The sequence below is a fragment of the Heliangelus exortis genome, chromosome 10, assembly GCF_036169615.1.
Source record: "Heliangelus exortis chromosome 10, bHelExo1.hap1, whole genome shotgun sequence".
Lineage (NCBI taxonomy): Eukaryota > Metazoa > Chordata > Aves > Apodiformes > Trochilidae > Heliangelus > Heliangelus exortis.
The window spans coordinates 6455271-6478629 of record NC_092431.1 but is presented as its reverse complement, the minus strand read 5'-3'; the positions used below and the strand labels follow the sequence as shown (position 1 = coordinate 6478629).

Sequence of the window (23359 nt, the reverse complement as noted above, 5' to 3'; positions counted from 1 at the left end):
AACTGTGAAGGGCTTTGTTTTTGTGAAGGAAGGTTTAATGAGTTCTGTTCATTAATTCTAGAGAAGAAATTCAGGGCTAGGAAAATGGCTACTTGAACTTGTACCGTAGAGGCCAATATTTTCTTACTATTAAGTTGTTTTAACCTGTTGACTGTGTATACCTGTGAGGGAGCCATTTATGTTGACAGCTTGTTTTTTGGTATGACATGAAGTTTGTGTGGTTAATAAGATCCTAGTGAAGTATTTCAGTCCAGTGATGAAAGAGTCTGTATAAAAAACCCTGCACTTGTTGCCTTCTCTTAACTGTAAAGAGTCTGCTAGGGGGATTGAGACAGTAATTTTCAGAGAATAATTTTCTTTAAGGGTTTTTTCCCCTCTCAAAAGGAGGCCTGTTAAAAAAAAAAAAAAAAAAAGAGCCTGTTTTTAACTCCTTTCTAGCCTATTTTACAAATTTGTCTGTGACCCAGCAGGGTATTGCAGTACTGTTGAATATAAAAAAACCTGAAATCAAGGTAACTGGCAGCTCTTTAATACTGGCATTTCTGCATTTTGTGCTGTTTTAGTTTTTCTGCTCAATCAGTTTGGGAAATAATGTCATCAACAAGCTGGCAAGAAACTCTGAATGTTCTGTAGTGAGAAGAAATGATGTCTTAAGGCCCTGTTTCTGCTGATTTTGGGGTTGAGGTGAGGAAGTAGGCAGGGTTGTTACTAAATCCATTATCTGGGTTATGATTCGCAGTTTACTGCCAGCACCACTTTTTTAAGCAAGAAGTTGAATACCCTGCTTTAGAAAATATGAAAAGTTTCAACTGGGAAACTTACTGAGCTATAAAAACAAACCTGCTATAGCTGGCTTTCTGCTGTTTGAACATGATTTTATTTTAGTGAAACACAGGCCATTGCTTATGTTTTGCTTGCTGGGTGATAACAGTAAGATGAAGGGTTCTGATTACCTAATGTTGGCATCATGGTATGACAAGACTGTGGAAATTAAACTCCAGTTAAGTACAGGAGAACACTGTCAATGGTTGTATCAACTTCCAGTCAGAGTTTTGGACATTACAGTGCCAGTGATGGTCATTTCTCTTCATGGTGTTTAAATCTGCTGTACAGGTTGAGCTAAGAGTGTGAAATCAAGCAGTGCTTTGCCTGGAGCTGTCATTAGGAGTGTCCTTTGCAAAACTGTCTCTGTACACCAAGACCTCCATCTCCTTGTGGGAAAGGCATTTGAGATGGAAGAAAGCTGTTTCTCCATTTGCTGAGCTTTAAAATTGGAACCCAACTGGTACAGGAAATAGTTGAAAAAATAACTGCAGCAACACTGTCTGTGCATTTACTTTTGTGCTTTAGATTGAGATCTGTGAAGCTGGAAGATAAGACCTGAATTCCTCTTTTTTTCTGCAGAAAGCTTGCTTCTTTTTAACACCTGCCCCCACATCCAGCCAGCTCTGACAGATGCCTCGTTGTTGATTTGTTAATGCACTGAACTTTTCTGGGTTTGTGGAAGATCACATTTATAATTTGATGATTTCCACATAGAAGTTAAGCTGGGCTAATTTAAAAAATGAATGGAGATCTTTACTAGGACAGTAAGACCTCGTACAGTAGGGCTGTGGCTTCTCTTCTACTATTGCCTCCCCTTGAGCCATTAACAGGAATAATAGGAACTTCTGTTGGTGTTATATTAACTTTAGGTCTCTAATTTGCATCTCAAATAACATTGTGAACAGCATTAATGCCTTCGAGGGGTTTGGGTGGTTTTTTAATTTGTAGGGTAAATGTATTTTTTAACCTAATTGGGCAGTTTGAGTTATCACTGCAGAATGTTGTAATTTTTGTTCTCTGCATTTCATGTCTATGTCAGTGGCACTAAATCATTCCTTCAGTCCTAGGTGCACGTATTATGTCTCACTTTAATTGTGGCTTTAGATTTTGGAGTAGTTAAGTATTTCTTCCATTACATACAGTTACTGATTGTGTTCTTTATTCTACCCTCCAAAGCTTGCTTATTGAGCAAAGTTCTTGTTTTAAAGGTAGTGCTTCCTTTAACCCCCCCCCTACTTTTCCAATGGAAAATGCACTTTTCTGACTACCTTCAAGATTCCTGTTGATTTCACCTCTTTTGGGTTTAGAAGGATGAAAATTTATCATATTTAAGGAAAGATGCAAGTGACAAAAAGCTGAATGTCATTAGGAGCTGACAAGCCCTGTTGCTTTATCACCTTCCACAGTCTGGGAATAACCTGCAGAATAGGAAAAAGGTTGAAGTTTGGAGCCTCAGGTGTGGTGTGGATTAAGAAGCAACATGGAGCTGTGGAAATGTGCTTGAGGCTGGATGGCTCTGGGTTCTATCTCTTGCAGCTCAGTGTTTTTTAGTCAATGTGCAGGTGGCCACTGAGGTCACAGGTGGCTTTTGTATCATGATGTGAACAAGCTTTGGTTTTGTAACATAGGAGGCTTCCATTTTATAGGCAGTTTGAGGGTGTGATTTTTTTTACTTTTTAAGTTATGGTCTCTAGGTACCTAGGATTTATCTGTACAGCTGTATATAGTTTTTTGTACAGTTTATAGATGTACTGACAGAATTACAATCCTAGTTTAAAGGAAAAAAAGGAACCATTTTCTTCAATTATTGCAGTCTAACTGTAGTGGTAGATATTTTTTCATTCTTTCTTATTTGGAATGGAATGTAATGTGTAAGCATGCCTCAAGAATACTGCTGTGCTCCAGAGTGTAATTTAATGCAGTGTTTAGTAAGTGAGGAGGAGAAAGGAGTAATGAGAACAGCATTCAATAACTACTTACTTGAATTGGCTAAAATATAGTGTGTATTTCTTCTAGTGGGAAAGGGGAGAGGGGCAGGTACCTAGGACTTCATTTTAATTTTTAAAAATGACTAAATGGAACAATTAAGTTGAAACTTGATTAATTTGAGAAGTATGAGTAAGTTGAAGGCTAGACTAAAGTGGTGCTGCCTGCTGTCAGGGCCTACTGAAGGTTAAGGTACAATAGGGGGGTTGCTGGTTAGAAGATGATGCTGGTGGCACTGGGATGTGTGCATCTTAGCTGGGTCCCTCCTCAGTACATCGGGAAGTCCACTTGAGCTTGGCCATCTATGCTTGCTTACTTTTTCTTCCATTAATTTTCCATCCTGACCTGGGGGTTCCTGAAGGGTAAAGATAGACTGTTGCAGTTTTTATTTTTCATGTTTCACAAATCAGAAAGATGACATTTAAACAAAGCAGACAAATACCTGGATAAATATTTGTAGTACCAAAAGTATGACAGAGGATGCAAAAGGACACTATGTTGCATCTAAGTGTTGTGTGTTTTGTAGGTATATTGTATGCCTTGTCCTATTTGTGCTTGAGCTCTTAGAATTAATTCTTCCTTGGTTTAGTGACTTTAGATTTTTGCAGTTTAAATGTGAATGTGTAACTCTCATCAGCCACAGACTCTAGGGCTGGAAATTTTATCTGCTTCAGCTCTCCCCATCTGTGAAATCCTGGCTATATAAGATTTTATTTTGATGCATTTGGTTTGCATGCAGCATTTTCCCTTTTCAGGAAGTCCTAAGCAAGCCTTAGGCTATAGCTGTGGTAAAAGATGTGTGCATATGTTTGTGTGCTTTGTGACACCACATCAATGAAAGCTATTACCTCACCTTCCAGGTTGTTAGAAGGCAGAGCACGAACATCTTACTGAAGTCATCAGCTTCTGCTTTCTCTTGGTCAGAGGAGAAAGGTACAAGGGGATCCTGCAGCACTGCTGAAATTTGCATACTGCCACAGGAGGTGATGGGAGTTGATTAATTTCTGCTTGAAGAAAGTGTGCAGCAGGTGTGGCTTTTCTTTTTGGTGTGTAGTGAAATAACCTGAACGTGCAAATCCTGAAGTTTTGATTTGAGGAATCTGAAAAGTAGCATCCAGCTCATTCAGACTGAACAAACAAAGACAACTCAGTGGCTTGAAACTGAGCTAGTAATTTAAAAAAACATAAGGCTCAAAAGTTGTAGGCTGGTTTTGAGTCCCCTGCCCCATACCAGTGTTGCACAGGTAATGTGATGGATCAGGGACTTGAGTTGCACTTTCTTCTTAGTCCAGCTCTGTATTCTCTTTAGCATTACAGTTTTTTTTCTGAATACTGAAGTAGACTTATTCCTGAGTCAGTCTTACTGCCTAATTCCCTGTGTGTGAGAGACAGCTATTCTTTCTCCCTGTAGTAAGTAATCTTTTAAAAACATTTAAATTGTTCGGTCTTGTTCCTGTTTCCTTGTGTCTTGCCCTCCACTGTGCAGCCTTGTGATACTTTTGGCCTAAATAAAACTAATGTATGCAGTTCTTCCCCAGAGAGGTCATGTTTTTTCAGCTCTAATCGTTTTTGTTCTTTTCTCAACTTAGTTTGCATTTGTCTTGGAGTGTGATTCTCAAAGCCTGAGTTTGTACTTCAGCTGAGGCCTTCCTGTGCTAAGTGGTGTAAAGAGACTTTTATGTGGCCTGGAGCTGATATTCCTGTTTATGGATCCCCATACCTTTGACTTTTCTTACAGCAGCTTAGCACTTGTTTCAAGGTCAGCCTGCTGATCCAACCTAGCCCATAGCTTTCTTCAGAAGAACTCATCCTTGCTTGGTTTATGCTGCCTTGAGTGTACCTTTCAAAACTGAATTTTATACTGTTTTTTCAGAACTTTTTTCCACTTTGTCAGAATTAAGCAGAATTTTAATGCTCTCTTGCAGTTCTTCCTGCCTTTCCCCTGCTCGTAACAAGCCTACTCTGCCAGCAGCAGATGACAGGAAACAGAAATTGGTGGTGCTGGGTTCCTGTGAGGTGGTCCCATGCCCCACTGATAACTGCTCTCTGGTTATGTCTGTCCACGAAGTTTTGCATTCACTGGACAGCCTTGGCTTGCTTACCAGGAGCAGAAAACTTTAAAGCTGGGTGTATGACCTCAACAGGTTTTCTCTTGTCCCTAAACCCCTCACTGATGTCAAAATGAAATTACTGGGTGCTACTTGCTTCCTTGTTGCCTTTCAGTGTTGTAGAATGACTCAAGTTAGGGTTGCTTTAAGCTTTCAGTTCTTGAGATTGAATTTCTTTTATTGCAAGCCTGGGATTGAAGAATAAGCACCACTACTTGGGGCTAACATTTCTTCCAGCTGTCTGTCTTGGATGTCTATTTTGAATGATTTATTGATATCTTTGGGTGAAACTTTCTCTTTGACATCTTACTTCAATGGTATCTCCCCTGCCCAGCTTCTTTTCTGTAATGAATCTCCCACTTCATAGAAATCTGAGTCCTCTCTTGGTATTTTTTGACACAGTTCTGTAAATACTCTGCATTTGTGCTTCTCCAGCCTCTTCCGCTGCAAACTGCCAGACTACTTTGCATGTCCACCTTGATTTCCTTAGTCTTGATAGAATCATTGCCCTTTTTATAGTCCCTGCATATATAGGAGTTTATTCTTATCACCCAGGTATATTTGAGTGTAAAAGTTTTGATGCAGTTGTTTCTGTGCTGGAATAATTTGGCTTTTAACCATTTTTTCCACTGTGTGCTCTAAGGAGACTCCCATCTGTCCTTTGAAATCATTCCTCAGTCTTAAATTGAGCAGAGGTTTAAAAAGTCTCAATCCTTCTCTAAAGATGCTGAAGGTTTGTTAGCTGAGATGACTTCAGTGATCACTTTTAACCCACAGTATGTTACCAAAAAACTTAATGCAGCATCTTCTGATACTGAGATGTTACAGGCAATGTGGGTCTTATAATGGGTATGGAGTAGGCCTTAATACTTGTTTGTATCACTACAGGATGAAGTAGAGTTGCTTATTTTAAAGTTACAAAAAAATAAAAGGGCTTTACAGCTTACATTACACCATATCTTAAAGTAAAATCACTACATTTCTTCTTCAAAGTACTAAGATGTAAGTAGCTTCATGCTGTTATCCTGAAACTTCAATTTTTTCTGTGGTGTAGTAGGATTTAGAAGTATCCCACTTATTATCTTGAGGAGGTGGTGACTGGAATGGATTGGGAGTGTGGGGAATAACTACTGATTGTCTGCAGCAAATGAGAGGTTGTGCTCTCATTTGTACAGCAGGACATATGCCAGTACCTGCCCTCAGGTTAGGTATTCAGTGTGGGATTTGCACCTTCAGCTGAATTAACTGGTCCAAGCTCCTTAATAGTCAACAGAAGTAGGGATTTTGTTGTTAGGATTTAATTTTTTTCAGGTTTGAGTTGGATGCATCCAGCTGTCAGTGGTGCTGCTAGGCAAGCTTGGCTGTGGAAACTGCAGCTGAGGGTGGTACAAGGGGAACTGTTCAGAAAAGCTCTTTCAAGGTGAGATAATGCTTGGTTGTGTGAGGTTTTCCCTGTATTAAGTGTAATGCCCAATTTTGTAATATAATCAGTTGCAAAATACCATGTATCCTTGAGACTAAACTTGGTAGTCCTATTAAACATAAAGTCTTAAAGTTTGGAACTGCTTAGGGAGGACCTTCCCTTCCCCTCTACCTTTTTCAGTTGGGCAGAAGATCTGAGAGGATCAAATAAACCTGAACCTGTTTCTAAGTTTTCCACTAGCTGTTAAACTAACTGCCAAGCTGAGCCAAACTGAAATGAGGTAAATACCTCTTGCACCTGCAGAAAAGGCTGCAGCTGTCAGAAGCTTGTTTATCACTTCTGTACTGTTCAGGTCCAGGTGCTCAACCAGTGACTTCCCCTAATGCAGTGGTTTGTTTCAGATCTTCAGCAGAAAAGGTGTTACTGTTTTTTGCTGACAATAGTACCCTAAACCTTTGCATGAGTGATTATGCCAGAAACCCAGATGTATTTTCAGAGGCTTATTTTAAAGTGTGTTTAGATAAAATACACTTTTTATCAGGATTGGAAGATTGAGAGTTTGCAGGTGAAGGGCTGAAAGGTTGTGCTTGCATCACTAACATTATCAGATGCATCTTTACTGTGTTGTCCTTCAGCTGGGTTACCAGAAGCTGATCTTGTCAGAATGCAAGTTGTCTGTAAAGATAATTGCTCAAGTGGGAGGACACAGATGCCCTTCCAAGCACTTAGGGTCCTGTCCTCTCTTGCAAATGTTATGTGCTTGGCTTCCTAATCAAGTCACTTACCTGCCACCATTTAAAGCTGTGATATTTCTGTCCTGATCAGTGAATATTAAGACTAAAGGCTCTTCCCCTTCTTCAACTTTGACTTTCGAACTTGTATTTTGGTGCTGAGTTCCTGTGCTGAGTTATTCTGCCCTATACTAACTGAAGTGTAGTCCATAATACTTGTGTATTGATCAGCACCTTGTGCCTATCTGTGTCCCATTTGCACTAAAGCTTCATAACATGTACTGGGTGAGTGAACTCCATGAGCTGGAGTCCTAGTGACTTGTGTGAATCCACTTTGCCAAATGAATTTTTCCATAGAACCTGGTTGTAGAATTAGTGACTCATTCATTAAACAACTGATACTGTTGAGGTAGAGCACAATGAAAATATTGAGATTTTTTCATCAAGCAGAAACTTGTCTTTGAGTATTTAAAAACAAAAAACTCCACAACAACAACAAAAAAATAACACTGTAGTTAAAGTTGAGTTGACATAACTATTTTTTCCCTAGCTTGATGTACTTGTCTTCTCTTACATCATGTAATTTTGTTGGTCTCGTGGTTTCTTTTAGTTGATGCAGTTGTTACAAATGCTTTTTCTAAAGACCATCTGCAGTCTTGTACCCCTTGGTTTTAAACCCCTTGATTCAGTGTTTTGTGAACTTGGTGTGCTGCTGGATACATGGACAAAGAAAGTAGTTGTCTTGCTTTTGGGATGGTCTAGTGAACCAGGAAGACTTAAGCTGTGTAGCTCAACTGAACTAATTTTTAAGTACCTTAATAAGCCTGGAAAGAGAGATGTCCCTGGTGACACCTGAAGCAATATCTGAACTCATTGCTGAAAGCACATACGCTGTTGATGTATTTCCTACTTTCTGCTTTGTATTTCATTGCATTATTTTAATGGACTTTATTTGCATTTTGCTCATAGCTGGAGCACTTGTGGATGATTCCTGAGGGTTCACGTGTGGCAGAGCTGTAGGTAAGTAGTGCAGGTCTTGTCAGGGACTTTTACCATTTGAAAACTCGTGGGATGGGCAAAACAAGTTGGAAACAAACAATTCCATTGATGTGAGCTGTGGTTTAGCACAAAATGGAGCAACAGCCTTGTCTCCAAACCAGCATTCAGTTTTGGTATTTGTAGTATAATATCTGAGATGTCTTCCAAGTAGCAGGAATTTTCTGTAGCTAAAGCCCTGTGGTATTGAGGCTTTTTTTCTGAATTCTGATGGCTCTTTGAACTTGATAGGTGTTCTAAAACTTGAGGTCTTCAAGTGTCCTACCTCTTGAGGTGGTGCCTCCTGCCAGATGGATTCAAGCTTCTTAAGTAAAAAATTACAGGTGGTCACCCATGATTTAGAGCAAGTTTGGGCCGTGAAGGGGAACTCGGTTGTCTGTGAGGCACCAGATCTTCTATCTGTTCAGTGCACTTCATGTTCTTTTCAGATAGATAATAGTGCAGAAACCTTTAACTCCTAGATGCAAGCCTGCATAGAACCTCACTATTGCATAGCTGTTCCTGCAATTTGCTTCCTTTATAGATGTTTGGGTTTTGTATGAGAATATGTAAATGGCTTTAGTATTTATAATAAATACTAAAATAAGGATATGCCCATACATGTGCTCATTCAGTAGGTACAAGGTGATCTGGGTGGTTATAGTTTTGAGACAGACAAACTTTTCTTACCCCACTCAACTGAGTGTAGTACTTTGTGTCATGGGAGGCAATTACTACTTTTAATGGAAAGAATTAGGACATCAGGGCTTAGGAAGAAGTGTATTTAGTGTGACTGTAAGCACTGAAATATGAATATTTGCAGAACACTGCTAAGCATTGAAGTTCTAAATATAGCAGTATCTGCAGTTCACTGGCTTTACTATTTACCGAAAAATATTTGGACTACTCTAGGCTCCTTGTTTTGAATTTGCATGGTATGCAAGCTAATGTTGAGGAGGTTTAATTCTGTGCAGATTGCCCTGAAATCACTGAAAATGCCATGAAGTAGCATCTTAACTCAAGTGTTTTTCACCTGGCCTGAGGCCTCCAGCAAAAATATTTCACACTCTGGATTATAAAAACAAACCTACTAGTTGGGCTTTTTATTTTAAACAAGTCATACAGATGTCTGGAGCACTTGAGAATGAGCCTGAAGGCAAAGAGGAGGAGGTTTATTTGCTGTATGTGTTTTGGGAGCAGGATGTATGGGAGAGGTTTGCATAATCCCTCAGCTCCAAGCCCATAGCTTTTGGTAGCAGAACACTATTTCAGTCTGTCATGGGGGAATAGCATGTGTGGGGAATGATCATTGTCAGTTCTCTAAAGTTAAGGGTCAGTGCTACATGCTTTTCAGGCCTGAGTATTTTTAAAGCATGTAGAGGAGCCTGTTTGACTTCCTAAGGGCAAACGAGGAGAAAGTAAGTGATACTGCTGCTTATCTTCAGTTTTTCCACTGGCCTTTCTTCTCTAACTGGAGTGAAGCAAATATCTCTGTAGTAAGGCCAGTTAATCTTCACCTATGTGGGTTGTGGGTTTGTTTTTTGACAACCTGAGAGTAAAATAAAGTCTTGTGGGTCCTGTATAATCCAGATCACCTGCTTCAGTGGGAGTGCTGTGGGTTTAGGTTGGTGGTATGTATACTTCTTCAAACTTAAATATTCTCTGTAGAAATTATTATTTATCATGAGTCTGAATTCATATCTTACTGGAGGCTTTGTATACTAAATAAATACTTCCACTGCTTTTAAATAGAATACTTATAAAAACAGTATGTGGAGATGGAAATAATTTGGGTAGGACCTGAGCTCCAAGCTTTCGGAAATAACATGGTCTAAAAGTTACAGTAATACTGTTAAGTGGTAACTGCCTACTAGGTTTTGTTCTGAACTACAAGTAAGAAATAATTCTTACTTGGAGCTAGCATTTTATTTAAATAAGGACTGTTAGCACATTTAGTTTGTAATTACGGAAAAAGCCAAGGTTTCAGTTCATGTATAAAAGCCTCAGTAGACCAGATCTCTTGTTCCTTCACACAGCACAACATAGATTTGTGCTTTCTGCAGTAGTGCTGAGGAAAGGGAGGAAAAATCCAAATCATAGAATCATAGAATTGGCTGGGCTGGAAGGGACCTCAGAGATTACCAAGTCCAACCCTTGATCCACTCCCGCTGCAGTTCCCAGCCCATGGCACTGGGTGCCACATCCAGGCTCTTTTGAAATATCTCCAGGGATGGAGAATCCACCCCTTCCCTGGGCAGCCCATTCCAATGTCTGATCACCCTCTCAGTAAAGAAATTCTTTCTAATATCCAACCTAAACCTCCCTTGGCACAACTTGAGACCTCTTGTGCCCTCTTGTCTTGCTGAGAGTTGCCTGGGAAAAGAGCCCAACCCCCACCTGGCTCCAACCTCCTTTCAGGGAGTTGTAGAGAGCAATGAGGTCTCCTCTGAGCCTCCTCTTCTCCAGGCTGAACAGCCCCAGCTCCCTCAGCCTCTCCTCATAGGATCTGTGCTGGAGTCCCTTCACCAGCCCAGTTGCCTCCTTTGGACCTGCTCCAGGACCTCAGTCTCCTTCCTGAGCTGAGGGGCCCAGAACTGGACACAGGACTCGAGCTGTGGCCTCACCAGCGCTGAGTACAGGGGCAGAATCACTTCCTTGGACCTGCTGGTCACACTGTTCCTGATACAGGCCAGGATGCTATTGGCCTTCTTGGCTACCTGGCACATTGGAGGGAGATGAGTGGCCATGGGCCAGTGCTGATGGCTGAATCACATGGAACTCCAGCCATAGTCAGCAATATTAATGAAATCCTTGCCTGTCATATAAATAGTGGTAGATTATTTTGGGAAGGGGAACATAAGTAATAAAAAAGCCTTGGGAAAGCAATTTTCCAAGGATCAGACACAAGACACAGCTCATCTGCTGTCCTGTCTGGCAAAGATACTTTAAAAGATGCTGGATGACTTGTCTGTGATGTCAATGTAAGGTCTTCTTCAAGTCTGAATGATGGGTTTAAACTTGGAAGACTGAAACTTTTTACTGGTAGAAGCTGGCAATAATAAATGCTTTTCTTACTGGGTTATGCTCTTAGCCCTAGTTTTCTGTGGTGATACTTTCTTTGCTTTAATTAGATATGACCTGGAAAATGTCTCCTGAATTTACTTCTCCACTTACTCTGTTGCTTTGTGAAATATTTTTTATAAACTGTGACAAAGGCTTAATATCCCCCATCTCCATGTTCCCTTTCTGGAAGGAACCTTTCCTCTTGGTTTAAAAATAAACCCAAACCACCTGATAGCAACTTGGGAAATAAAGGGTAGTATTTATTACAGAGAACTATTCATTGTGTAACAGAGTAAAATCTTCTGTTTCTAATTCAAATTTTATTAAACAATTTTAGGTATTTTATTTTGTATGTGTTGCTAGGCCAAGCTGGATGAATTCTTCATCTGAAGAATGAGAAATCTGTATATTAAATATTACCTTTAACCTCTTTTCAGAACATCATCTGGCTGTGAGTTTTGCAAACTGGAAACTGCCATCTCTAAGCCAGGATATTCTCTTTAGTTTACTTCTGGTGCTTCTGCTTTCAGGTTTTCTTCATCTCACATGGGAGGCTTTGACCAAGGTCTGTTTTTTCAATCAGAAAACCGAGTACTGCTTGTTCCCTTCGAGTTCAAGGGATTTGCTGCAATGTGATGATTTTAAGTAAAATGGAATCCAAAGGCTGTTTGTGATGGTTGAGGCTTTGCTCCTTTCTTATTGTAGATTTAATGTCTGAGCTGTGGGAGATAGAGTAGAAGTGAGTGTGCCTTATTTCAGTAAGGGATTCTATTTTATCACAGCTGTGTCAGTGCCCAGTTGGTGTCAGAAGGATGGCACCTTTGAGTCAAAAGAGTAAAATTCTGAGTGACATAGTAATTTTCTGCATTTGAGGCTAGTGGCCCTAATATTTATTCTAATTCTTTGGAGCCAGGAGCAACACAAATACTAGTTTTCAACCTTGGAGCAGTAGAATGTACTGTTTTGTACATAAAATCAGGTATGTTCTTCAGCAGATAATGTTGAGCTCTTGGTATTGCTTGTGCTTCCTGAGCCTATGGAATATCTGGGAAACTGGAATCCAGTGACCATCAGTTAATATAAAGGATTCCTTCTAGCATATTTTTCTTGTCCCTTTTTGCAGTGTTGTGCTGAAGTTGTGGCAACCTTAATCCAGGCTGGAACACCTCATAATATTGAGGCTTCCTTGTAAAAAAAATTGGCTTATGAAAGCCCTGTATGGAATAAGGTAAGATATTCTCTAACTCAGGAAATATTTCTGTAGTATTTAAAAGAAACTCTGAATTGCAGATGTTGGAACTAATTTCTTTGGCTTCATTTTGACTTCTAGTATGTAGAGTGTAGCTGAGCTCTACCTTATTTTGTGTAGTGTCTGAACTCTTCAGAGAGGAACTACTACTTAAGCAAGATTTGCTAGGGGATTATGAAACAATTTCCACACACTACAAACTAGGGTTATAAGCCCTGCTCTTTCTTTGACCTTTTTGATCAGAAACATTCTAATACACTGTTGTTACCTTCATTTTCTGAGGGTCTCTATCATGTGTGTGTTGGTTATTTGTCCATCAAGAAGAGCCCTGAAGTGTGATGTATGCAGGAAGCTGAGGTATCTCCCTCAAGTCCCTATCCCCAAAACATTGGTGAATAATTCTATAAATGCAGGGAACTTTCTAATTAAAGCTCTGGGTGCTTTTAATTGATGTGAAATTCAGGAAAGCTGCAGAGGAACCACTCTCCAGGTTAGTGTTAAGAAGTTGAGTCCAGATAATTCTCTTTAATTGCCTACTATCAAGAACCTTCTGGGCTAGAATTTACTAGTAATGGTCATAATATGAATAATGGTCATATTATGAATAATGGTCATAATATGAATAGGAATACTTAGCCTGCCTGTAAGCTTTGCTGTGGGAAATAATGTGTAGTTTTAGGAGTAGAATGTTACTTTTACATTTGGAAGCAAACAAATTTTGCATTGCAGGAAACTAGGAATTATGTAGTTTGGTTTTTTTTAAGTGGCATGAAGTATTTAACAGTTTCTAAAGAGCTGGTCTTCCAACTAAGTGTTTCAGGCATAACTAGACCTAACTGGACAGACAATGCTCAGTTAAAACTTGATCAGGTTTGCATCTTGGATACTGCAGAAAGTGGCAGGTCATAAAAAGTTGCAACATTTTTTATCTAGAGTCTGGTAGCAGAATTATCTAGATCTGGAGTTAGTACTGCTGAGGTGATTAGCTGCTTTGGCTTGCTGGAGCAGAGATAATATTTTAAAGGACCTACTTATCCAAATTGGAATTTTGACTCTACTAATCCTTTTCTTCTGCTGGGAGCTGGCTGAGTATGTCTTGATGGGATTGTTGGTAATAAGGGTTCTATGAGCAAAGTAGGAAATAATGTGAAGAAAGAGAAAAGAAAGAACAACCTTCTGTGTTCTCACTGGATAATTTTAGTCCCATAGGCAGAAAAAAGTGGAATTGAAGTCATTAAGGAACACCTACATTTTATGGAGAAGTCATCTAAAATCTTGTGATCTTTTCTTCTGTATCCAAGATGGCTCTTCCAGAGACAGAAGAAATTGGTAGAAGTGTTTCAAACAAATGTAAATTTTCCCAGTGAGATGAGCTGTTGCTGGAACATTTTGTCCTGCAGGATGCAGAGGAGGAGGAGTGGGTTGGAAATAAGTCTGACTGCCTTATTCTCTTAAAGCCAAGAAGAGATTTTTGAATTGGCTTGATGTACTTCATCAGGAATCTTCATCTCTTTGAAAAGTAGCTTGTCAAATAGGATGGGCCTCTGACATACTTGAATTTACTGTGGGGTTGGGTAATCCATATTTTTAGTAGTCATTCCCAAAAAAACCACCCCAGTGACATCATGGAGACGATGCAGAATTTGTGATACAGCACTTCTTCTCTTCAACCCATAATTTTGGCAGAGATTTTACAAGTCATTACTATTTTTGGCTACATTTTTAAAGAAATAAAGCTTCTTTAGTACTACTGTAAAGCTAGAATAATAATCTTTACTTTTCTTAGACTTTGGAATGTGTCATAGAACAGAACTTTAAATCTGAGATAATAGTGATACTGATTCCATCACAGCTCGTTTTCCAGCTCTGAGGAATGTTAACTTTGGCTTGCATTTGGAGTTTGCTTTATATATTGCATTTATTTTATTGTTTTCATTAGTCTGCTTTTCAGCAATAAAAAACTATTCCCTCTCACCTCTACCTCCCGACTTAAGCAGATCCCACTAAGGTGAATTCTGTCCCATGAACAGACACTAACATCTTTTATTATGCATGTTTATCTTGGACTGCTGAGCTTTCTCACTCTTCTACCTAATCAAGCTCCATAAAGGGTGTTCTGCTGAGGGAAAGTGGTCATAATCTTGTAGGATTTCATCCAGCTTGCAGCTCCAATGTCTATTATTGTAACCTCAAGGCTTGGAGTATCTTAGTGTTTGAACATGTGTGGCTCAGCTGCTACCTGTAGAGACTTGGTGACAGCAGAGGTTTGTACATTTGGGGTACACTTGAAGGTTGTGTAGAAATCAGGACATGTACCCACCCTGGCAGGCAGGACTGGATTGCATGGGGATCTGTGCTGTGAGGCAGCTGAAGAAATGCAAATTCAGCAGGATCCACAGTGCCATAAACAAGCATGGTCAAATGGTTCCTATTACTGAAAATCCAATTAGTCTGAAGTGCCAAGCAGTTTGAGAAGGATTTGGCCTCGTAAGCATAGAGGGCATGATAAGGAGAGACTGAGAGTTTTTGCTGCCTTGAACCAGCTTTGGAAAGAGAGCATGGTGGAAAAAGTATATAAAATAAACAGCTTACCATCTCTGGGTATACTAAATGTGTACTGCAACAAAGGGTCATGAAACAAAGCCAAAAAATGTAAAAATACTGTGAGGAATTTTGTTATGTCAGGAACTTCCACTATTAATTAGCAAAGATGAGGGGAGCAGTTCCTGGTAGACTATAAATAGGTCAACTGGAGTGAACCAAGACTTCAGTCACTTTGAGTTAAGGTGCTGAGGCTGCAGGGTCATCCCAGATCACTCTGAGCTCCTAAGTTTGACTACTCAAAGGAGTATGAATTGGAAAATGGGAGCAAACCATGGTCAGGCCTTGTTTTGGAAGGGGACAACTAATTCCTAATTATGGGAGAATCTGCGTGGCTCAGTGTTTGACTGTTGGTGTCAACTGACTTTCTTGTGTGGCTTTTTCCCTCCTTTTCCAGAAGTTGTAGCTTGACAGGTACCTGGGTGAGCAGTGCTGGCATCCCCCAGTCCACCCACACCAGTTATGTCCAGTTCATGGCAAACCAAACTGGGGGAACTGATCCAGCTGGAAAACAACCTTTCCCAGAAACAGAAGGGAATGTTTTGGTTTTATCCAACTGTAAAAATTCCTTGATCTAGTTCTCCATGTAGTAGGAAAAACACTTGGGCTGGCACAGTGCCATGGGCAGCAAATAAGCAGAGAGGAAAATGTGATGGGAGCTGGAGGAGGAGCAGGATGGTGTCTGAGATGCACCTTCTGGCTTTGTTACAGAGTGGATTCCTGCTGGGTGAGACTGGTCCATATTGTGAAATAAAGACCATTAAAGAAGGATGAGGAGGCAGCTCACTTCTAAAGCTCCTGATCTGAACTGGTACTCTTGGGGTTTGTTCTTGGAACTCTGCTGGTGGGATGAGCAAATAGACCCTGGGAGTTGATCTGTGAAGGTTTATCTGGCTAACACTGCTTTTTCACCTCTGTCCCTTGCAGAATACATACTTTAAAGAAAAGTCTTTCTCCGTGGAGTATGTCTTATTTTAAAAAGTATGGCTTTTGAGTTGCTAAAATACAAAATTTTAATTTCCATTTTGCTTATTTCAGAATTAGTTGGGTTGCACACTGTCAGAAAGGGCTTGAATGGTTGCAACTCTTTAAAAATGTGCATATCTGTACAGTTCAGGTTGATGTTGAAAGAGCCATGCTTCTGTGATTTCATTTCCTTCTGCTTTATCCTTTCATGCAATTGAATGTGTTGGTTCATTAACTGAAGACTAATCCTTCTGTCTCCTGTCCATATTCTAGCTTGTATTATGCTGACTAAAATTTTCAGTGAAACATTTGACATTGAGAAGAACTGAGCAAAATATAAATACTGTCTAGTTAACTGATTACAGATCAAGACCTTGGATTTTCCTTTTTTCCTTGAGGAAAGAAAATAAAACGAAAATTCCTATATGGCTCTTCCAAACCGAAAAGTTTAAATGCCTGCTGAACTTTTCAACTGGTTCTTAATAGTAGTAGCCTCTTAGTTGTGGAAATCTTAATCCTTAAAATTAATCTGCAAGTCTTTGTGCTGGTTACTAAGCTCCTCAGCTTCAGGATGTTTTCAGGCTGTGTATGGATAATTTCTGTCTTCACTGAGCTTTCATCTTGACTCATATTCTGGATTTTAGATCTAATTTCAGCTTCCCCAGGTTTGAAAGCAATGTGACAGTGTTTGATGATGCTGTGCTAAGGACTGCTCTCTTCACACATTTGCCCTTCAGCTTGTGCAGCATTTCATGAGTTTCACTTGGCTTTGGCAGATGCTGACATTGCAAAGGGTCTTTGCAGGGTTTACCAGTGAGTGTAGGAGCTTGAATGGTTTTGGTGCTTGACTTGGTGTAATTTTAGAACAAGATGTGTAAATACTTCAAGTTGTTGGGTGTTTTCCTGAAAGATAGGACACAGTAAAACTAGACCAGTGGGATCTCCAGATTCCTGGGTAGCATTAATTATGGTTGAGGAGCACTTGTAGCAAATATAATATACTTTTATAGCAAATAAAGTAGATAGAATGAGGCCCAGAGATGGTAGAGAGGATGACTGTGGGACAGCTCTCAGGCTAAGGAAAGCTGTTCCAAAGCAGATCTCTGCAAAGGTGAAATTGTTGATGGTTAGCATATGAAAATCATATTTATAAGGTGTACTGAAAGGCAAAAGGTTTAAAAGATAATCTAACATTACCACTAATATTATTAATATCTTGGTTGTGGATGAGTTTAACTTGGGTTATGGATTCAAGTGGCTTTTTCCCCTCCTGCTTCTGGTTATTCAAACAGATGAAAAGTAGCAGTGTTGAAAAGACAGTATATTATGGAAACATGAATTTAAAATAATTTTCTGCTATCTTTTAATTGTAGACTTTAACAGGATATATAAACAAACCTCTGGCTCGAGCAGCAGCAATATTTTATACCCAAGGCTTATGTTACTTTGTTTAAATTTGGGAATGCCTGGATCTCTTACCTCTTTTTAAATTCCATAAGCAGTCACTGAATATGCTCAGTCAAATCATAAACATGAATGGTCAGTGCATGTCACTAGTGGATCACCAGCATTAGTTGAGGAAAGACAGTTTTGTTAGTACAGAAAGGCAAAGTTATGAGAAGTGTGGTTTGTTGCAGGTACTGTGAAGAAATTACAATTAATAGTAACAGACTCTGGTTTTGGAAACTGGAAGTGAATTTGAGAACTGGTGAGTCTGAAAGACTTGATAGCAGAGGAAGGAAAAGAAAGAAGCTGAAGTCCTGTGGTTTTATTCCAGTTCTTGAGAACTGGAAGAATGAGATGGGCTTGAGGAAAGTACAGAGGTAAAAATAATCAGGTAATGAAGACTTTTGGGATACAGTGAGGAGTGATGTGGCAGTAGTTCAGGGTAACTGATGCTGAGGCAAGAGAGAGAAGAAATTATGTAGAGGTTGTTTAAGGATAGAAAGAGGCAGCTGGTGAATCTACTGCTTTTGATTTAGATGACTGCTCACAGAATAAAGTTATCTGAGCTTTTGTCAGTGATGCTTTTACGTGTATGGTAATCTGTCCTGCTTACAAGTTTAAGATCTGGTGTTTGTTGACAGGTAGCAATTACATAACCTTTAAAATAGGAAAAAAAAAATACAGGGAATACATTAAAAGTAGCTCAGAGTTTGGAAGGTGGATATAGCATTTGAGCTACTTGCTACTCCATTATTTTTTTTTAAGAAGGGTTTAGCTATTGTAGTCTGTCTTTAAATGGCAAATAGTGTTATACATCCACAACAGTATGGTAGGTATCTATATGTTTTACATGCTGTTCTAGTCTACTTGGTTTAAAGAAAGGAAAGCTTAAGACTTTCCTTCTGCCTTGGTTAAAAATCCTAGGTAAAATCAGTTTAGTAGTAGGAAATGGCCAAATAATATCCTGATCTCCTGAACTCTGTATGAGTTTCCTTTTCCTTCTGAAGTTGTAATCAATGAAATCTCAAAAGGAGTATATTTTCATTAATAGAGACATGTAATGCCAGGCAATAGTACTGGCTACAGGGTGGAATACTTGAATGAAGGAATGGTTCAAACATGAGTCCCTATATTACAACACTAATTATGATGTACACAGGAAATTTTCTGACTCTTTCCTTTTTCTGCCTCAATTTTGCAGAAAATCAGACATGATACACTGACAGCATTTGGAAATAAACTTGGGCAATAAGATGGAAGGATAAATCTCAAGACTTCACACCAAAAGAGAAATGGCTCATGAGTATTGAAACAAGAAACTGAAGAGCTTCCAACACTTCTGTGTGAGCAGTGGAAAAGGAACAACTACCATGGTAACACTAATAACAGAAAAGCTGCAGAACCAGAGCTTGGATGATCTGACATGTAAAACGTACAATATTAATTTGGTAAGGATCTACCAAAATGATGTGATAAATGTGAAATGCAAAATAGTTTCAAAAGTAACTCAATCAAGAATGTAGATCAGCTTGAACTCTGCTATTTGAGTTAGGACTGGTTTGCAAGGTGGATGAGAGTTGTAAGAGGAAAAAGTGAAACTTAAGTGTATGGTCCTTGAAATTCTGCTTTCTTACTTTAGTGATCTCTTACCTTACAGCTTCATTTTTTATAATCAGCAAAAACCCTGCTCTCTTCACAATGTTCTAATGACTGAAAAGAATTATCAGGATTCCTTTTTCTGTAACAAAACTACAGCTACTGGTATGTAGTAAAGATTTTTTCATACAACCAAGAGTTGTTTATTTAAGAACAATATTTACTTGTAAAACTCATTGACCAGCACGTAGGTAACTATCACCACTGGGCAGAAGGAGAACAAGTCATCAACTAAATGCAGTTGACCTGGAAGTCATGTGTCTGACTGACAGACTGATGCTGGTAGATGCTTGCTTTATCATTGTGTCAGATGCCTAGTGCTTAATATTTTCTGGGTAATTTTCTGCTGATTTAATGTGTGGGGCCATGGTGTAGTTCAGGCATACTATTCAGGCACTAAGGAATCTATTCTCCTCACAACTCACTTAAGAAATGAGATGCTGTGTATTCCAGCATGAGGAATGCTAAATAAGTCTCCTGTCTATTGTGTATGGCCACCTGAGAGCTGAGGCAATACTCTTCATGTAACATTCTAGCCTTGTTTCACTAACTGTAATTCCAGTGACACCTTTCTGTAGGTCAAACTTGAAGGTGCCAGTGTGACAAACACACAAATAATTTGACTAAATGTCTAGGTGTTGTTCCACTCTAGTTCTGTTATTTAAAAAAGAAAAACCAACAGCAAAAAACCCCCTGAACATTGAACCCGAAGCCTGTTCACTTACTTGATTTGGCCTCAGTTGCACTTATGGCTGAACTGCTTCCTAATTTGTTTCATAAGCCAAATCCAGGCAAAGGAGAATGCAGTGGAGTTTGTGTACAAGTACCTGAAATGCTTACATGTCAAGTGCTTGACCCTTTGTCCAATACTTTGTCCAGTTAGGATGTCTGACAGTAGATATTAATCAAATGGATTTACTTTTAAAACTGCAACAGGTCCATTTAGAGATCTACTGGTAACTCACTTTTTCTTACTATATTTAGCTTAAATATGTGCTATTCTTGAAAGGAATATATAAGGTCTTGGAATGATGTTGGCTCTTAAAATAGAAGTGCTTACTCAGCTTGCATTTGTTGCAGCTTGCTTGATGAAGAGCTTTCTATATGGGGGTTGTAGAAGAATCAGCTGTGTGCTTGCACTGGGAGCTTGTAGCTTGTAACTAAACTTTAGCTCTTAGGTGTGAGCCTGTGGTGACACCTAACCAGCAGCAGTGCTTGCCTCTAAACTCAGTGGCATTTTGTTAATTCTAGATTTTGAGGCACTTAATTTACCATGTCCAGAAACTGAGCTCTCCTTTTTCTAATAGTTGCTGTAGATTTTGGACCAGAGACTTGTAAAAACAGAAGGATAAATTGCTGTTTTTACACCATGTAGAGCCTATAGAGAGTGCTTTGGCATGCTTTAATATGTTGTAGGTTGGTTGTTTTTTATTCCTGTCTCTACCTGTTTTTACAACAAAGCATGAAAAAGGACTACAGTGGAAAACAGCAGATGATGTCTCATCAGTAGTTTCATCCTCTCCTTTCTCCTGCTCTTAGTCCTTTAATCTTTCAAGTAATTGGTCTTGTAGATGCTTTAGTTGTTGCAGAAAATGGGTTCTGAGGTCAGAAATGGGTTAGGTTTGTACAGAATGGCAGCTTGAAAAAGTATGGAAATGGCAAAGTGAGGTGTAGAAATGGAGAAGCAAGTGTGAATTAAAGTGTGCATCTAGGTTGCTCCCTACTGAAAAGGATTCATGGAGGCAAAAGATGGCTTCTTGACTAACACATGAACCTAAGAGAATGAAGAATTAGTTTTTTCCATTAGTAAAGACAACAGTTAAACTTTAAAGTAGAGAGACTTCTAGTGGAGGTCTTGAATCAGCTGTAGAACATTCAGACTTTGTGGCAGGAAGTTCAGGTTAATGCTTTAGTTTCTTCTAGTAGCAGCAGCAGTTTAGAACAATTCTTGAAATAGTCTTGCCTCCAACCTTTCATTAATTGTGCTGGCACAAAGTTCTGTGTGACCATGTGGTGAGGATTAAGACTAAGCTTTCGTGCCCAAGTTAATGTTAACCCTTATCAGTTTCATGATACCTTTCACAGTGCATCTGTACAAGTGCTCATCGTGGCTCAAGTAGATAAATTAGCTGGAGAAAAGCTATAATACAGCTCATAAATGGAGGGTTATAAAACAAGGAAAGAGTAGCCCTTTTCAAAACTATTTACCTCCCAGCTAGTTAAGCTGGGCATAAAGACAACTTATCTAGGACATAGTACACTTTTTTTGTTTGTGTAAGCTGGATGATGACCAAGTACCTTGCTTTACCTGTTGTCTGAGTGTGTTGTAAAATACTGGCTGTAGCTTATTGCTCTAGTAAACAACATTCTAGTTTTTCAAGATGGTGTAATTCACTTGGCCAGTGCATGCTCAGTTATGCTGCATAGTCTTGTGCTGCTGCTGTCTTCTCAAAAAAACCCAAACCCCCCAATTATTTGGTTTCTTGCTGTAGAAGCAGGGAGCTTGTCCCAAGCTTTCGTCTCAAGTGGGCACTGTAGCTCACAGGGTAGAGCAGTACCTTGACTCTTACCTCTCAGCAGTGAGATCTGTGAGCATGTTATGGCTTACATGAGTTGAAAACATCATTGAATCATAAAGCTGGTCTCTATTTCATTGACTGTGTATCTCTTGAATCCTAAAAATCTTCTGGGTGTTAGTACTTGGATACTAACTGCTACCTTTCCTGGAGTTTGGGAAGGATGCTGATAAATTGGAGGAATTCAAATACACTTGGAAACTGGACAAAATGCCTTAAAATTAATTGTAAAATTATGGGATCAAGAAGTCATTCTAAGAATGAGGAAGGTAGCACAGATTGGGAAGCTCTCAATGTAGTAGATTGGAGTCTAAGTAGAAGAACAGTCATTTTTTGTTAGTTGGTTTTTTGCTACCAAAGAACATTTTTTAAATTAGTGATGTGAATTATAATTCAGTGTCAGTCTCACTTGTGTGCCTCTTCCATTTCCTCAGCTTCAGCCAATGTGTCTCTAAGTGAATAGTTCAACAAAAAAGCACCTGTTAAGACTCAGTAAACCAACTGAAACTTGCAGTGCTGTCCTAAATGTCACACCACACAATTTTTCCTTTTGGGCATAGTCCCTCTAAATGCACAAGAGGTTCTACTTTTGAACAAATAGTTTCAAAATAGATCCACTCTTTTGCATGAAGCAAATCTTTCCAGCCTTAGGTGAAACTGTATTTGATTGTTTTCTATGTCTCTACTTTAAATGTTGGAAGATGATGGTTCATGACTTGAGTTTTCTCTTCTAGAAAATGACCTTGTTGAATAATTTGGCTTTATTCTGAGTAACATTTCCTTCACATAGAGGTTATCAGACCTCCCTGTCAAGGTTCTTGGGAACTGCAATCACTTTTTGAGTGTAACAGAGGTCTACATTTGAGGCAGTGTCAGGTAGATCATAGCAGAAAGGGAATGAATGGGGGAGGGTAGGTAGAGATAGCCAGCCCAGGAGAGCTGATAAACTGGTTCATGCTTACAGTAATATCTAGTGGGACTTCTGCCATGTGTTGTATAGATATAAAGATCCTTGTTCCTATAAACAATTTACAGCCTGATAGCCGACTTGAGTTTTGACTTCCAGACATCATTAAAACTACCAGACAATGTTTCCAAGTATTTTAATTTCTATTACAGAAAGCCAGGTATATATTATGGAAAAGATTCTTTACTTATTTTTCTGTAGTCACCCCTTATTCCAGTGTTTTGACCTTTCACTGGAAGCAGTGCATCTTACTGTCCCTTTTCTGCATATGATGTCTTGTGTGACATTCTCAGTGAGTTTTTGGTCTGTATCTTCAAAGAATTACCACTTTTCTGTACCTTAGAAGGAGTCTGTATAAAAGATTACTTAAGAGAGCAAGTTGTAGTTGTAATGTGCCTGCTTTGTTGTGCAGCTGAGCACTGACTTCATTACAAGCTGCTTAGAAACAGCTTGAAGGACAAGGTTGCTATCTGTGTTAGAGAGCACTGTAGCTGTTCCCTCAACAGGTAGTTTGTATGTGATCCAATTTTTTTTCTGTGCCCTCCTTGCAAAAGGCTTTCAGTGCTTTGCAGCTGTCAGAGATGTAGTTGTTTAACCAGCTTAAAAAGCTTTGTATGTCAGGTGGAAGCTAAAGTGTAGGTAAACAAATAGTTCAGGCCTTCAAGAGGAGAACCTTGTTAAAGATATATTTGGATGAAAACTATTAGTAAAAACTATCAATTAAATA

At 39.2% G+C, this 23359-nt stretch overlaps 1 protein-coding gene across 3 annotated transcripts in view; it reads left to right on the top strand.

Annotated features, from left to right (window-relative positions):
• Window positions 1-23359, top strand: part of FAM53A (family with sequence similarity 53 member A) — a 68861-nt gene that overhangs the window by 3317 nt on the left and 42185 nt on the right. For 2 of the 3 annotated variants that reach the window (XM_071753276.1, XM_071753277.1), the window contains exon 2: window positions 18635-18881. In XM_071753276.1, the coding sequence (XP_071609377.1) occupies window positions 18804-18881 (78 nt within the window). In that variant the 5' untranslated portion in view covers window positions 18635-18803. Of the gene's footprint in view, window positions 1-12294; window positions 12400-18634; window positions 18882-23359 lie in introns of all 3 variants that reach the window. The other variant, XM_071753275.1, reaches the window with a different exon arrangement.